General features: G+C 42.6%; 1 protein-coding gene across 2 annotated transcripts in view; it reads right to left on the reverse strand.

Moving 5' to 3' along the window:
• ATP13A4 (ATPase 13A4) overlaps nt 1–1,703 on the reverse strand; it is a 121,864-nt gene extending 120,161 nt beyond the window's left edge. The window contains exon 1 of one of the 2 annotated variants that reach the window (XM_053918220.2): nt 1,411–1,703. In XM_053918220.2, the coding sequence (XP_053774195.1) occupies nt 1,411–1,473 (63 nt within the window). In that variant the 5' untranslated portion in view covers nt 1,474–1,703. The remainder of the gene's footprint in view (nt 1–1,410) is intronic. The other variant, XM_024556340.4, reaches the window with a different exon arrangement.
• Between the last annotated feature and the right edge of the window lie 15,647 nt (nt 1,704–17,350).

Below are 17,350 nucleotides of genomic sequence, written 5' to 3' on the forward strand. Positions count from 1 at the left end.
AGTCTCCGTAGAACTGAAAATGTCTATTTGCAAGTACACTTTTAATGACTGTTGAATGACAAATTGTCGAGGAGCAGAAATAAGTGTATGGGGAAAACATAGGTATGTTTTGATCTGATAATTCGAGGGAGAATTTAAAAACTTAGAGGGAAGGAGACCCTGACTTCTGGTTAGTAGCATTCAAGATGGGAATCAAAGTTTCAGCTTAAGAGAGTAATGGAGTACTCATTCTCTAAAGAAAATATTTTGGAAAAATAAAGATAGGGCCAGAAGGTCATTTCTGGTGACATTTGTGTAGGTCCTAAAAGCAATTGCCATTTAGGTCAAGTTTAAAAAAAGTAAAGAGATGGCTAAGAAAGGCACAAAAATCTGGGTGCCTTATAGTCCCTTACAAATTTTCAGCTTTGATAGCAGAAGGGATCTACTTTTGAAGGTCCAAAAAATGTTGTTGCTATAGGAACAAGTAAGCAGATTAGACTTGAAAGAGCACTTTAAGAACAAAGAATTTAACAGTCAAAGCTAAAGCAAATAACCAAGAAAACATTTTAAGTAAATATCTTTTAGGTTTGTTATTTACATATTAATTCCAGGAATATAAAATGCTATTATAGAATGAGAGCATCGCATTTTAATTACATCATTACTGGCACACAAAAAAATATGCTTACACAATTAGCAGAAAGTCCTTATTAAACAGAAGTATGCATTTCTAACTCTCTCTTGATTACATTGTAGTTAAGAAATACAGCTTTAAATTTAGCAAGAGTGTAAGAGTCATCTCTGATTTTTGTGCAGTTCCCCCGATGGGAACACATCAAAGATGAAAGAGAGTGTGAACTACAGAAAGTTTTCTCTAACCAACCTCTATAACGACAGAGCCACAGGTGAAATTCTAGAAGTAAACAGAAATGTGTGTAGGCTGATAATTGTTAATATTTTATATCTTTTTACTGTCCAACAGTCTCTGTGAACACAGGTCTGTGAGCAGAGAGAAAGGTCAAAGACCCAGCTGCTCTCTTATTTCCCTGCTCAGGTTCTGCTTCTTCCTATCAGGGAATACCCTGCCCTCAGCCCTAGGAATTTGCTGAAATTATTAGAAGTTTTGAATAGAACTTGTTTGACTGGTAAGGCTCAAAAATGCATCATAAAGTGGCATTGTGCTTCTCCCCCTTTCTGTTTTATGTTAAAAAGAAAACATTCTTGATAAAATGAAGACAGTCTTTTCAGTTTAGCACATTTCTGCTGTCAGAGGTTACACTTACAGATACAGGTCAGAAAGATTTCTCAGACATAATTTTTTTCTCACATAATGCCAAAATCCAATTGCAGAGAAGTGTGTGTATGTGTGTGTGACAGTATTGAAAGCTGGGGAATAGGAACGGGAAGAGAGGAATGTGGCTAAAATCTTACCATCTCATTCTCTTCTCCTTCATTGAGCAAAGCATGTTGGCCCTTCTCAAAGTGGTTCCCCATGAAAAAGTGATTCCACGCCTCCTCCCCGACCTTCCCAGAGCAGACGCTCCCAGGACGAACTTGCAGAGCCACTGGCGGCAACACCAGCTGACTGAAAGAGTTAATGATTCTCCAGGTTAAAACTCCTTCTTGAGTACACACCTTCACTCAGCAAATGCCAATACTTAGCAAACTGAACTAACTCCTCCCATGAGTCACCCTCTGCTCAGAGGATTTTCTGCCTGCTCCTGGCTTACTGCATTCTGTCAGAGCAGCTGTCCCGAAGGAGGCTGCTCCCATGCCGATCTTTTTGTGCCCAACTTACAGGGAAAGAACTCATTGCCTGCCCAGTGCCTGCCAGCATAAGACATCTGACTGCAAAACCAACTGGACAATGCAGAGTTGGCAGGACCTTCTGAGGAACTGGGCAGATTCGAGAACTCCCAGGTCACTGCTTTATTCGCAGAGGCTGAGGAACTGGGATTGCACCGAGGCTCACAGAGCTGCAGGTGTCGTTTGATTAAAGCAAGCCCCCCATCCATTGACTTTGAACAGTATCTGCATTCATTTTACTTACAAAAGGTACAAATTATGACTTCAAAAAGCATTTGTCATTACATTTCGTTGTGTGTGCTAAAAGCATTCTACTTACAGTACAGGTGGAATTATTTACTTTTGTGAAAAACACGTAGAGAAAGAACAAAGATATAATCAAACTATTTTATGTAGTCTTTTATTAGAATATGGGTAGTTAAATGCTTGAGGAGGTCTAGAAATAAAATAATCAGGTGACTATGTGACAAGACTCATTTTTTAGCTTATTCACACATTCATTCAATGCACATTATTGGAACACAGAGACTACATATATAAATCATTGTATTTGCTACCTTCGGACTGATGTAGGCACTTAAACATGCAAATACAAGAGAAGGGGGTTAGTTATTATGAAAGCCAAAACGGTATTTGTAATCACATTCCTTTGTGTTTGCAAAAGTATCTACTTCATGTGTATATGGAATTAAGTTTACTTTTGTGAAAACATGTAGAGAAAGAATAAAGATGTAATCAAACTATTTTATGCAGTCTCCTTTCACTAGAATATTGGTTGTTCAACTCTGAAGGCCTAGAAATAAAATGTTCTCCCAACAGCAAAGTTATTAGTCCTGTTTCACAGATGAGCAACCCTGCAGCCCTGCACAAGCTCCCCCAGCTAGCTGTGGAGCCTGGCTTCAGGATTGGGGGGGACTCCAAATCTATGTGCTTTCAATGCAGTCACGCGCTGCATGCTGACCTTTCCAGTCCACAACGGACCTCATGTACCACCGCGGCCCCATACGAGGACTTTGAAAACCTCTGTTGTCTAATGACATGCCGACATCGCAGCCATCATAATGCCGCAGCTCCGTACAATACTCACCTGTTTGGGGTGACGCTGGTGGAAACCAACCGACTGCACTGCCCTCCGTCTAAAGGCATAGTATGTGCAAATACGTACGGTACTTAATACTTGATAATAATAACAAATGACTATATTACTGGTTCACGCATTTACTATACTTCTATCATTATTTTAGAGTGCACTCTTGCTCCGTGAAAAAGAAAGGTTTGCAGCAAACAGTATGCGTGTTATGCCGGCAGCAGCCCTGTGCATCTTGTGTTTACCGTGTCTCCGGTTTGCCCCATCTTCTCTCGTGCTTGATTTATTCCCCCCACGGTGAAGGAGCACATGACTGTGTTCCAGAAATAATGGCTAAAGGTCCATTATTGCCTGCGATTGGGATGAAAGATTTTGCCTTTACTATTTTTTTCTCTCAGAGAAAGAAGCAGATTTTGTCATGAAGTCAATTGTTCACCCAAGCTCTTCCATAGTCAAAGGTGATGTTTTGGGGATCCCCACTTTCCCAAGGGCGACCCAGTGGGCCTGGAATCTAGGTGGGTTGCTCTGTACTGGCTCACAAGATCAGAGGAAGGGGAGTCAATCTGGAGGACCAGGGCTAATTAGAGTGGGGAGGGCCAGGGGCTGGCAGGGAGGGAGAGCAAAGAACAGTGTGCAGGGAGCAGGAAACGCCTGGGAGGAAACCAGAAGGCCTAACACACAGCAGCTAAGTTCTCATTTTTCAGGGCTGTTCAGGAAGTTTCATGGATCCTTAATGAGGATTTGTTTCCTGCCACAAAGAGAAGCCCACAAGTTCTGTTCTTGGATATATTCTGTGTAATTGTAATAAACTTGCATTACATTTCCGGCTCCTCATCTTAGGAAAGAGTATTAACTTCTAGTCGTGCACCATGCCAAAGAGATTGACGGTGTAAAGCTCCCAACGGGGGCAAGCAAGAAACTTGGGCTCAGTAGAGGTTATGTAGAACCTAAAGAAACTATGCTTAAGCAAAAAAATGTTTAAAATAACATTTTCTTATTATGGCATTAAAGCTTGTTTATTGTGGAAAATTAGATGATATAGACAAGTGAATCAAACAAAAAATGAATTTCTTTACTCAGATAGCCACTGTTGGAATTGTGCTGTATTCTTTCTTTTTGTTTATGCATCCGTGGATAATATTGGGCTAGTGTTACACGTAAAGTTTGCATCTTTTTCACCCAATATTTTATTACTTTTTTCATGTTATTAACCATTCTTGAAAATTGTCATATTCAACAGTTGCATAATATTCTGTCTTAGTGGATAGGTCCAATTTGAACTATGCTGTGATAAATTTTTGGATATGTATATTTTGAATATATCCAAGATTATTCCCTTACCAACAATTTCTAAAGCTGAAATAAAGTGGTGATAATAAAAGTAACTGCTTTATAAAGAGGGAGACAGGAAAACGATGTAACTCACACAACTTACAGCCGTGTTGGGTACATGGCAAGTATTCAGTGAATGTTAGGTATGATTACTGTAAATACACACGTATGCTACTTAATAAATACAAACAAATAGTCTTTCAGAAAACTTTTCATTCATAACACAGGCATGTCATCAAATATTTTAACATAATTGAAAATACTGTGAACCATAACATGAGGTTTTATGAGTAACATCTGGGTTAAGAGATGGAATCTGGCTAAAGGGACTGAAGAAATTAGCAATAGGCCCTACAAAGTATTGGTAAAATTGGTAAGAAATATCATGGAAAGGAATGATAAGGCAAATGTTGTCACTGGATCTAATGGAAATGTGACTAAGGCTTATTCTGGGATGGGGTGTGTGTGTGTCTGTGTGTACATGTGTGTGTGTGTGTGAGAGAGAGAGAGAGAGAGATTGTGGGGACAGAGGGAAAAGGGTGCAAGGCTCTCGTGATGCCTAACATCTTCCTGGGCAAGGAGGCCCCAGCAGACCAGGGGCGCCCACCCAGAAGCAGTCACAGATTACCGAGGGCAGAGTACAAGCTGAGAGGGGTCATCGGTGCTACGAGGGAGGAGGCAGACCAGAAACATGGAATGTTCAGTTGTGGAGAAGGTATAAGCTGAGACCATCTGTTCTAGCATAGGGGTTAAAAAGAGCAAAGCAAAACACAAAAAAGCCTGAAGATGCAAAATTAAGGCTAGTCAATGAGGTAGCACATTTCACTAAGTGCACTGGAATTCAGGGCACTAGCAAAAACCGTACACTAAGGGAGCAAAGGCAGCCGCATGGCCTCCAGAGAGCCATGGCCTAAGTGCATTCAAGTTATCTGGAGGAGGAGAAAGCACTTCTTCTTGCGCCCTCCAGCACCCGCACAGGTTTGTGAGTTGAAGACCCAGGCGCTCCACTCTATACTGCTTTCACCTCTATCAGCCCATATGATGCTCACTCTATGGCAGCCTCGTGACCTCCCTTCATGGAGCACTTACCGTAACTGTGCCAAGCAGTTGTGAGCCCTTTACAGTATCACAAGGATGGGGAAAAGAGTATCCATCTCATGTTCCAGGTGAGAAAACTGAGGCTCAGGGCCATGAACTGATATGTTCAAGATCACATAGTGGGAGAATAAGAGGTAGGAAGTGAATGTGTTTCCCATATTCTATTCCAAAATACTTGGCCATTTAATAATTTTTAGTATACAAGCTCCTGGCTGCCAGATGCCAGCAGAGAATGCCAACTGGGGAAGGTGCCTTATGCAGGGGCACTGTGAGGGGTGAGCAGGGAGAGGAAGGCTGGGACACCTGAGGATGGGACGTCTGGATTGGAATCAGACTAGCCAATCCCTAATGCTTCTTCCAAGGCCAAGATGACCTAGCTCTGAATTTCTCTCATTTAAAAAGCTGAGGTTGCCCACATTACACAGTGGGGCTGGCACTCCAAAACTGCCCTCCTGAGCCTGGCACCCTCACATTAAACTGCCCCTTTCAGTGTTAAGAACTTCACAGAAGTCAGAACACCCAAAAGTAGCAAATGTTGACCACAGGGTGACTCTGTGCGATATGGCCTAGCGCCATGTCAACCCTGAGAGATTTATGAGAGGTTAAAAGGCCTGTACTAGACCACGCTGACAATAAATGGCAAGGCACTCGTTGGAGCCCAAGCTGTCAGACGCTGAGGCTCACACTCTACTGAAGTATAATAGCATTATCATAAACCGAACAAACAAAGTATGAAGCATGTCAGGTGGACACCTGTGGAAACATCACCACAATCAAGAGGATCGACGTCCTTAATCTTAAACAACTAGGCAGAAGCTTCCACTTGTTAACCCTTGGCTTCACTAGGTCAGTGTCAACCCTATCCTTCTACATGACAAGCAGTCACGTGTTTGAAGATAACCCCCCTGTGCTTCCTCAATCTCCCATTCCCAACATAAGCTCCTTCATGAGCACCTACAAATACATTTCATAGGACATACCTGAGTTTCTCTGATCAGCTGGCTCATCCTCCCACAAGGGTTTTTCCCCAGGCAATTGGGTACTTGTAGGATTCACCAGTCTCCCCAAAGCCACCCAGCTTTTGTCACAGGCACAGGGACTGGGACCAGGCTGGCAGGTGGCCCATAGCCATGCTCAGTTGGCAGGCAGGCCAGGGTTGGGAAGTGTCAGGAGTCTGGGGGCCTGTTCTGAATGCTCTAGTCCAAAGAGGCTGATGCCCTTCAAGAAAGTAATCAATTTGCATGTGTGCCTCATTGAGGAAGATTAATAAAAACATTTTGGTTTTTCCACTTTATATTTTTTAGGGAAGAAAAAATTCCCAAGTATGGTTATCTTCAACTTCTACTACTAACTTTTCCTATTAAAATATTCTTATAATTGGTCTGACACTAGGTCAAGTATGTGTAGGTTATCTTATTTATCCTTACAATAATCCCATTGAACAGAATAGTAGTAAAGATATTTCATTTCACTCAGATAAAGGCTAAACCTTAGGGCACTTAGGTAGCTTGCCAAATTTTCCATTGCTGCTAAATGGTAGAGTCATAATATAAACTGTCTGATTCTAAGGCTGGAATTGGTTTCAATGCACCAGTGGTTTTGGAGTGAGGGACAGAGCGAAACAGGGAACAGTGGCTAACATCCCCAAAGTCCAAGGACTCCTTTGTTCAAATACAGCCTTAAATGCATCACAGCGTACACACGTTACCCATGTTCTGCTTTTACAAAAACGGAATTATATTCTACGTAGAATTCTGTAAATTAACGTTGTAGTTAGTGTATCATGGACATCTTGCATGACAACAGATCGACTTTATTCTTTTATTTTCCTTTTTTTTTTTTTTTTGCAAAACAGTACCAGCACAGTGTAACCCTTACTTGTCATAAATTGCAGAAGCTGCGTTTGCACCCCCAGAGATTCTGATGTGGTTGGTCTGGGTTGGGACCAGTGCGTATGCAGTAGGAAAGCTACTGGAGTGACTGACAAGCACCACTGGCCAAACACCTCTGCATTCTATGCCACCACCCGTGAGGCGAATGAGACGTAAACAAACAGCCACAACAAAACACACAGCCAGCCAACAACAAGCGCCCTGCTTCCAGAGGAAGACTGAGAAGAAGGGGGAGAAGACTGAACTCAATTTCCAGCAGGGAGAGACCTATAGTAATATGCCTGTGGCAGGCACAGAAAGAAAGGGGTATGTCTCATTGGGACTTGCAAAGGAAGGAGCTGCCGAGACAGTGGCAGCCCCCGAATGCTTCTACAAGAACAGCGATCAGGCTGGGATCTGAGCATCTTGATTTTCAAGTTGCCTTTGCGTGGCAACACCGTTTTTACTTTGTTAATTTCGGTGCATTGTCAGGGTAGTGGAGGACATGGAGAGCTAAAACACCTCAGAGAGCAGGCTTCAATGCCACACTAACAAGGAGGGTCTCAGGACTAGAAGTGTATCAGTTCCACTTTCCATTCTTTGATCCATCAGGAAATAATAATTCCCATTACCCATTTGCTTAGGGCATTGAAAGACGTACACTATAAACAAATAAAGCTGTGAACTTCTCTGGTTGTTAATTTCAGTCTCTTCTCCCTCCCAAAATATCATTGACTGACCCACTGAGAGTCTTCCTCCCCCTCTGTAGAGCATCTTAGTCACTGATGAAAGAGAAAACTCACATAAACCATTCCCACATGGGCATTAGGAAGGATGGTAAACAGGGAATCCCAACAGCCAGTCTCTGCTTTGCCTCTCTCTCTCTCTCTCTCCATCTCCAGCAGAGACCTGTTCTGGATTCCCATCAGAGGGCTCAGCCCTGTTCCTAGGTCATCCCAGGCCCATGGTGGGTGTCTTGGATTTGGATTTAGCCCAGTCTCGCTCTCCACTGCTCAACACCACGTCACACACACTACCAGTCCGACTGGATGCTCTGCCCTGATTCTGCTAATAGGACTCTTACCTCCTTCTCAAGCCTGAGGTTCCCTGGAGATATTACTGTAACCAGGTTCCTATCTGGCAGCCTGCCTCAAACCTCAGAACCTTCCATTCTCTTGCCAGGCTCCTACCCAGAACTGAAACACTGCCCCAGGCCTCAAGCCTCTGAGCTTGGTCACTAGAGGACAGACTCCTAGAGCCAGCTTCCTGTCTGGATTTCGAAGCACCACCTGCTAGGTGTTTGTCTTTGCTGGGCTCTAACTGCTTGTTCAAAACATTGCCTCTTGGTTCTTACGGCCTCCCTTCCCTTCTGCCGTGGCCGACTGCTCTCCTGAGCCATAGGGAAGATTACCATAAGCTTCAATTGCCTACTGGATTGGACTTCCTCCGTCAGCCCCTGCAGTTTCCTCTGTTCCCCAAGTGGAGATTTTTACCTCAGTGGGTACGGGCAATGCCACATCCCAAGCCCTTTCTATCTTGCCTTACGATTATGTGATATGGCCATGGCTTTACAGAATTCAGGTGTTCTGGAAACATCCTTTGAATCTAACTTCCCAAATGAAATCTTCTTTTAAATATTCTAGAACAAATATTTCAAAGAATTGTTTTCTGACCCTTTCGCCAAAGGGGGGGAACAGTATACTGCTGTGTGAAGTGTATTGTCTAAGACTTGAGCATTGGATTTGAGTCCCACCTCTCACAGATTGTAACCTTGGAATAGTCACTATACAGTGTTCCTGGAACTTTTTCTTCACCTGAGAAACAGTGAGGATAATTTAGTCATTCTGAAAGCCCACTCTGGTTGTAGCAGTCTCTGGTAATTCTTAGTAGTTACAACTGCATATGTATTGTTTTGTACAGCTAAATATTCAGGTTAAAAGTTCTCAACATTTAATACACTGGCATTAGGCTTCTGCCTGGGCATTTGCTCTTTTTATGGTTGTTTTTGTTTTATAGACTGTCTTTAATGACCTGGAATTGTTATAGTGACAACTAAGTTATGCTTCACAGAAGGGGAGCTGCCTTATCTTTAGAGAGAAGCTTTTTATTTTTTATGTTTGGAAGTAAAGGCAAGGGAGGCTTTTCTGAATGTGGATTTATGGGCCACCCCAAGCCACCTGAAAAGAAGTCACAACCCGTGCCAAGCCCGATCATTGAGAGCAGAGCTTCTGAGCAACAGAGACAGCCATGAGCCAGCTCTTTTCCTTGGTAATTAATGGGGAGACTCTGTATCTTTGTATTAGACCCTTTAATCTAAGAGCTGCTAAGTGTTTTACAAACATTAATTAATACAATTAAACTTCATATCACCACCGTGAGGCAGGTAATTCCTCTTTGGAGTACCACATCTTTGCTTGCCCCAGTGTCCTGCACAGACGAGGCGTTTGAGCAGATGGACATAATTAGTAACAACAAGAAAACCTGGAGGTCAGACAAAGTGGTGTAAGTCAAGGTCTCAAGCATTTTACAAAGATAGGGTTTGGTTAATGAGGACTGAAGAGGAAGCTTCAGAGAGTCTATTGCCAGTGATGACAATGCACTTATTTTAGGTTCCACTCCGTACTGAAGACACATGACCTTTGAACAGTTCTTTGTGACCCCTTTGTGACTCAGTTACTACAGCACTCAAGTTACTTCACAGAGATGTTGAAAGAAATAATGTCTGTAACATGCTCTGAGGTTCTCAGATGAAAGCAGGAATTAATACATAATGAAACATTATTACCACTTTCTTTCACACCATCTAAATGGGTTGGGCAAGTGCAGCAGCAGCACCCTCAAAGTACTGGCAGGAGCCAGTCCTGTGTATTTAACATCAATTTGCATGTTCCATCTATTATCTGCGCCCAGAGAGACCGAACACTCTTCCGAGCAGCAGACATGCTCCCGGGATAAATGAAAGCAAGCTGAAACTCAGATCAGCAAAGCAATAGCAAGTTACTTATTTTCTTCCTTTGCCGTGCTTATTTGAGATGGAGTGTTTGAAAGGAAATGAGTACAGAGAATCGGGAAAGGGCTGGAGCAGCTTGTCCTCTCAGGCGCTCCTCTCAAGTCTGTCATTAGGCTGTGTGCACAACACAGACTAACAGTCTCCCAACGAGCTGCTGTGCACGTCCCCCTCGGTGCGTCTGCTTTCAGTCAGCTCTGTCAGTGTCTTCCCCCTCGGTCTCCATTTACCTAGGCAGCAAGAATTCCCTATCTCCGTGAAACCTTTCCGTTTCAACTCCTCACCTGAACTCTCTCTGCCACACCTTTGTAATTAGAACACGTATTGGATATTAGCACATACTTTGCTTGGTATTGGTTTTAACTCTTAACTCTTCCAGGGCATCTTTCATTAATCTCTATTCTTTATCTAGTACAGGTCATGGCATGCTGAAGTTAATTAAATAACTGTTAAATAAATGAACAAATGGCATCTGTTGGCAAACTGTTAATATTCGAATTCAGACCACACCAAGTCCACATCTGCTCTTCTCACCCCGCCATAGCACACCTGGGGAGGCACATGTAGTGCAGAATAGAAATATCAAATGAGCAAAACTAAGGGAGAGGCTAATATAAAGAGTGAATTTGTAACTCCTTCGGGTAAATACCAAGGAGGGTGATTGCTGGATCACGTGGTGAGCTGTTGAATTTTGGAAGAGATGGTCAAACTGCCGTTCAAAGTGCCCGTGCCTCGTGCTGTCCCACCAGCAGCGAAGGAGAGCTCCTGCTGCTCCGCGTCCTTGCCACCTTCGGTGTGGGCAGCGTCTCGGATTTAGGCCACTTTAATAGATGTGTAGCAGTATCTCATTGTTATTTTAACTTGCAATTCCTCAATGATGTAGTCAAGTGAATTGAAAATACGACCACACAAACACCTGCACGTGAGTATTTATAGCGTCTTTATTTGTAACTGCCAACACTTGGAAGCAACTGAGATGTCCTTCATGTAAGTGAATGGGTACATAAACTCCGGTACATCGAGACGATGGAAAGTTATTCAGCTCTGAAAAGAAATGAGCCATTAAGCCACGAAAAGACATAGGGGAAACTTAAATACATACCGGGTCTGGCAGAAGTAACATCTGCTTGAGTGTGGTTGGTAGGGCACGTGAATGTCTCACATGAGATGCACAGCAGTGTGAACATTTCACCTAAAATGTCATATGGTGGGCTTGAGTGTGATATTGTTATGTTACACAATTCCATGCTTATGATGTTGTAATAAAATATTTAGTAATAAAAAGGGGCGTTATTTGTGCCGGACCCTGTATTCCTAAGCAAACAAAGTTAATCTGAAAAGGTAACGTATCGTAGATTCCAACTATCTGACACTCTGGAAAATCAAAGCTATGGAGGCAGAAAAAGAATGAGTGGGTGCCAGCGTTAGGTAGGGATGAATTAAGGGGGTCAGAGAGAATTTTTAGGGCAGTGAAACTTCTCTGTGTGATCCTATAATGGTGGACACATGTCATTATATATAAATCAAAACCCACCGTATGTACAACACCAAGAGTGGACCCTAATGTCAACTGTGGGCGTCGGGTGAAAATTATATATCAATGTAGGTTTATCGATTGCAGCAAATGTACCATTCTGATCGAGAATGTCGATGGTGGGGGAGGACACGTGTGTGCATTCTTTACATTCTTAGTGACCCATTTTGCTATTCAACTTTAGCTTAAATGTTATTATGGTATAACCAGATTTGCTTATTGAGATAAGTTTGTGTGCATTTTTTCCTATAACCTTGAAAAAAGATTTTATTTATTTTTTTAGAGAGAGGGAGGGGAAAGAGAGAGAGAAGCTTCGACATGTGAGACAAACATCAATGGGTTACCTCTCGTTACGATGTGCCCAGACCCAGGACCAAACCCACACCCCAGATGTGTGCCCTGACTGGGAATCAGACTAGCGACCTTGCACTTGGAGGGACGATGCCCAACAGCTGAGCCACACACCGGTCCGGCCTCCTGTAACTCTTGAACAATTACACCCTCATCTCAAGCCCGGAATGGTGCGTGAATTGCCAAGTGTACTCAGGAACCCAGCCAGAGGGGAACAGTTCACGCATTGTCCATTTTAAACAATAGAATGAAACATTTCTCTCACACCTCACCTGGGCACTGCTATAGCTTTACCACTTCTCAACCTCTGTTGAGATAAAATTGGAAATTTTCTTGTTTTACTTTTTCTCTTCCAAATATTTACATGGCTTCCTGCTAGAGATCTGATATGTTTACTTACTTTTTTTTTGAGGTACAATTTTTATTGATAGATAGTTCCCATTTATAAGATTCACCCTTTTAGAAGGATACAATTCAGTGAATTTGAGTATATTCATAAAGCTATGTAGCCATAGCACGAACTCTAGCACATTTTCATCTGCCTAGAAAGAAATCCCACACTCTGTGTGTTTCGATCTTGTGATAAAATGTTAATTTCATTTTTTAGTTTATTTGGTTAAATTGTGCTAATAATTTTTGGAAATTTAAAGAACTGCATGGATGTAGTTTGTAATAATTACTACCATAGGCACTCTTTTATGCTTATCTTACTTAATTAAATGTTACCACTTGCTCACGATCTTATACACACACACACTCTGGTCTTGGCCTTGCCGGGTTGCCGGTGTCGGGTTGGAGACGGCCCGACTGACAGCTGTACACAGCTTGAAGCCAAGCGAGTGGACACAGGAAGGCAAAAATAGTCTCCTTTATTGAAAATACTCTTTTCCGGGCACTGTTCCTCACATAACAGTTTAGGAAGGAAGCTTAGTTACCATCATTTTTATTTTACATGTGAGTTGATGGAGGCTTATGGGGTTTATGAAACTTACTATCCCAACTATCCCAAGGTGGTGTAACTGATAAAAGTCCAAATTTGACCCCAGGTTTTCCAAGTTCAGAGTCAATGCCTTTAACCACTCTGCTCTACCGCTTCCTATCAAACTGAGTGTTTAGTTTAATTATACCAGCAGCGCTCGATTGGCGCTGTGCAGTGTGTTTTCGCCAGCCCTCGTTCCGTTCCTCCGATTACCGGATGGGAAGGGCCAGCTCCTACAGGTCGCCTGAGCCCGCAGCTCAGCCAGCACAGACGAGCAGCTGGAATCCAGCTTTTCTTCCAGAGCCAAGGTGGATGTCTGTTCCCCTGCATCGCATTGGGCCTTCTGACAGCTAGCTTAGACTGCTGTTCCAGCCCTCATATGCGAACCGCCTCTATCGTACGTGTTTGCGTGCTTGGATCCCTGCAGCGGTCTGTGGGTAGCCAATAGGACTGGACTTGCATACGTAGTCCCTGTACTCAAATAGTGTGTTTTGAGTGAATGTGTGAATAACTCAAAATATAACTACCCAGGAGTCCACACTGACACAAATACAGGATAGAATAAATAAATGAGTCTTGCCACACAGGCACCTGAATATTTTATCTCTAGACCTCCTTAAGCATTTATCCCCCAATGGTACAGTGAAAAAAGACTACATAAAATAATATTATTATATCTTTTATACATGTATGCCTATTACACATATTTTTCATAAAAACTTAATTTCACATACACATAAGTAGAATGATTTCAAACATGGAAAAATGTGATTATAAATACCTTTTGAAGAGGATGGGTTATAATTTGTACCTTTCATAAGCAAAATGAATGAGGATACTATTAAAAGCTGTTGGATTAGGGTTTCATTAATCAAACAAAACCTTTAATCCGAGGCCAGCCAGGCTCTACAATCTGGGGGAGCTTGTGCAAGGCTGCGAAGGTTGCTCAACTATAAAATAGGGCTGACAACTTTCCAGGGCTGTTGGAAGAATAAAAGGGGTACGCGATGTGTGCACAGTGGACCTCAGCCTGGTGCCCCGCTCTCTGTTTCTAACGCCATTCTCCTTGGGAAAGAATAGCTGATAAGAGGGCCTGGGCACCAAAGAGAGAAGACGAGCCTGGAGCCTCATTTAGAGCCAGCAAGTAAGGAAGTGATTGTAAAAAAAGAACAAAATGTGTGTGTTGGGGGGGGGAATAAAAAAGGCACTTCAGCAACTGAACGAGTTCCCAATGACCAAAGCTGAAACTGTTTGATAACTAAATTTTAAAATTGGATTTGGATTATAACCCAAAATATAAAGTAACTATCCATGAGCCCATACTGATAGAAATAAAGGACAGAGTAAAGGAATAAATGTGGAAGAAGAGACCAAATAATTTATGTATACACTGCCCCCTCCAGGAGGGCCACCTGGCTCCCCACCCTGTAAGTGTGAGCTGCTTATAGTGACTTCCACCAAGGAGTACGGTATGGGAAGGAGGTAAAACGCTTTGCAATAAACCTGACAGATACTACCTTCAGTCTGGTGATCAAGGTCAGCATCAACAATGATAGGTCATATTGCTAGCATTGTACCCTTGATGGTATGAGATGAAACTGGCACCTCACCTCCCCAAATTATGAGTTTCCTCCCCCGAACTCATAATTCTAGTAGGATAATGAGAAAAACATCATACAAATCTCAACAGAGGAACATTCCCCCAAATACCTGACCAGTCCTCCTCAAAACCGTCAAGGTTATTAAAAACAAGGAGAGTTTGAGAAACTGTCCCAGCAGAGAAACATAAGGAGACATGACAGCTAAGTAAATGTAATGTGGCATTCTCAAACAAATAAAGAACATTCCGTTGAAATTAAGAATATCTGAATAAATTATAGACTTTCACAGTGATTTTTCAGCCTTGGTTCATTAGCTGTGACAAATGCACCATGCTAATGCAAGATGGTAGCAACAGGGGAAACTGGGTTTGGCCATATGGGGACTCTCTGTACTATTTCCACAGTTTTTCTGTAAATCTAAACCTTTTCTAAAATAAAAAGTTCGTGCTTTCCAAAGCAGTGCGAATGCCGTGCGTCTGTCACAGAGATTGGGAAGCGCCTGCTTCACATGTGTGTCTTCACCACGTTTGTTTCTCACCTTGCTGAAAGGACTGAAGCCAGCCTGATGGCACCGCCAGGATTTAGATCTGGGCTGACAGTGCGAACTGGCCCGGCCTTTACACAACCAACAGGCCTTGGTTTTGTGAGATAACTCTGCCCCCTGTTGGCATAGTATTTAATTACATTTGGTGGCAAAGGACAGCCTTCGTGCTCCACTCACTCAAGGTGTTTCAAAGTCTGGACAAGAATGAAGATGCAGCCCACCTGGAGCCTCGGATCTGCTAGGGCCAGACCCCACTTTGTTCCCACACGCGGAACTCTACGCTCCTAAGCGTCCCTGAAAGAAGACGCATCCACGTGAGGGAACTGGCTGATAGAAATGTAACCGCGTGGCTTACTTAACTGTAAGAAAACAGTGTATATCTATAACGTATAAAATACATGTTAATTTACTGTGTTATTGTTAAGACTTCCGAGCCACAGCAGGCTATTAGTAGTTAAGTTTGGGGAGAGCCAGAGTTATACATGGATTTTTGAATAAGCAGGGGATTGGCACCATTAACTCTTACGTTATTCAAGGGTCAACTGTATACACATATACACATAAACAATGATACATATTTCTTAGGTCACTGTGTGCAGAACATGTAATGTTCTATTTTTATATTTGACTTGATTTTTTTTAATCCCTCATTTTGCCAATCGTAGAAAATGAATCTAGTCAACTGTGAGGTAACTCAGTCACCTCGGGGTATTCCCAAATAATTTCTGTTTAAACATCTAAGAAAGGATGTTCCCCTTCCTTCTTTCTTCAGTTGGATTGGCAGATACATTCAGTGGATTTGGGCATCATGGAGTGAGGAAAGGCTAGCCTTTCCCTATTCTTTGTCCTTCATTGGCAAAGCTTGAGCCATCACTTGTATTTAGGTCTCTGGTCATTTGCATTTACTGTGCTTACCTCCTCTGAGACATCTGTGGCTCCACAACAGGATTTTGCCTCAACTTCTCTCAGTTCTCCACCACCTTTGGGGCAAATAAAACTCTATGGCTCTTTCCTGAGCCTCCTGGGCTACAGGAAATACACTCCTGGGGTATGGTCTCTGGCTAGACTTGCCCTGCCTTACCTATTTCTTCTCCACTACCACTGTGGCGTGATAGCACAAGAAACTTCTCTGTCAACATTGCTACCCACTCCTATTTCCCCAGGGATCAAGATGCAGTTCTCTGCTGGAGGTCCCACCCAACTCCGGGGCTTCTATCATTTCACAAGGTGTGGGAATGGCTCGGAGACCAATGCCAGCATTGAACCCAATCATATCAAATCTCTTTCCTCAGCAGTAAAATTGTTACCAAATCCATAATAGGACAACTGGATCTTACATCATTCATTTTGACAAAGCCTATTATTTATAAAATAAAATTTAAGCCCTGGCTGGTGTAGCTCAGTGGATTGAGCATGGGCCTGTGAATCAAAGGGTCACCTGTTCGATTCCCAGTCAGGGCACATGCCTGGGTTGCAGGCCAGGTCCCCAGTAGGGGGTGCGTGAGAGGCAACCACACATTGATGTTTTTCTCCCTCTCTCTAAAAATAAATAAATAAAATCTTTAAAAAATAAAATTTATTTTGTTGATTGGATTCCACATATGGGTGAAATCATATTGTATTTGTCTTTCTCTGAGTGGCTTATTTCACTTAGCATGATGTTCTCCAGGTCCATCTATGCTGTTGCAAACAGTAAAACTTTCTTTTTTATGGCCAAGTAGTATTCCATTGTGTAAATGTCCCATAGTTGTTTTATCCACTCATCTACTGATGGACACTTGGGCTACTTCCATATCTTGGAGATTGTAAATAATGATGCAATGAAAATAGGGGGGTTCATGTTCTTTCCAACTAGTGTTTTGGATTCCTTCAGTTATAATCCCACAAATGCGATCACCGGGTGGTCAAAAGTCAGGTTCATTTTTAACTTTTTGCAGTATCTTCATACTGTTTTGCACAGTGGCTGCACCAGTCTGCATTCCCACAAGCAGTCCTCGAGCATTCTGCTTTCCTCCACATCCTCACCAGCACTTGTTGTTTGTTGATTTATTGAGCCATTCTGACAGGCGTGAGATGATATCTCACTGTTGTTTTCATTTGCATCTCTCTGATGATTAGTGACATTGAGCATCTTCTCATTTGTCTATTGACCATCTGTATG

Source organism: Desmodus rotundus, chromosome 2 (genome assembly GCF_022682495.2).
Source record: "Desmodus rotundus isolate HL8 chromosome 2, HLdesRot8A.1, whole genome shotgun sequence".
NCBI classification, from domain to species: domain Eukaryota; kingdom Metazoa; phylum Chordata; class Mammalia; order Chiroptera; family Phyllostomidae; genus Desmodus; species Desmodus rotundus.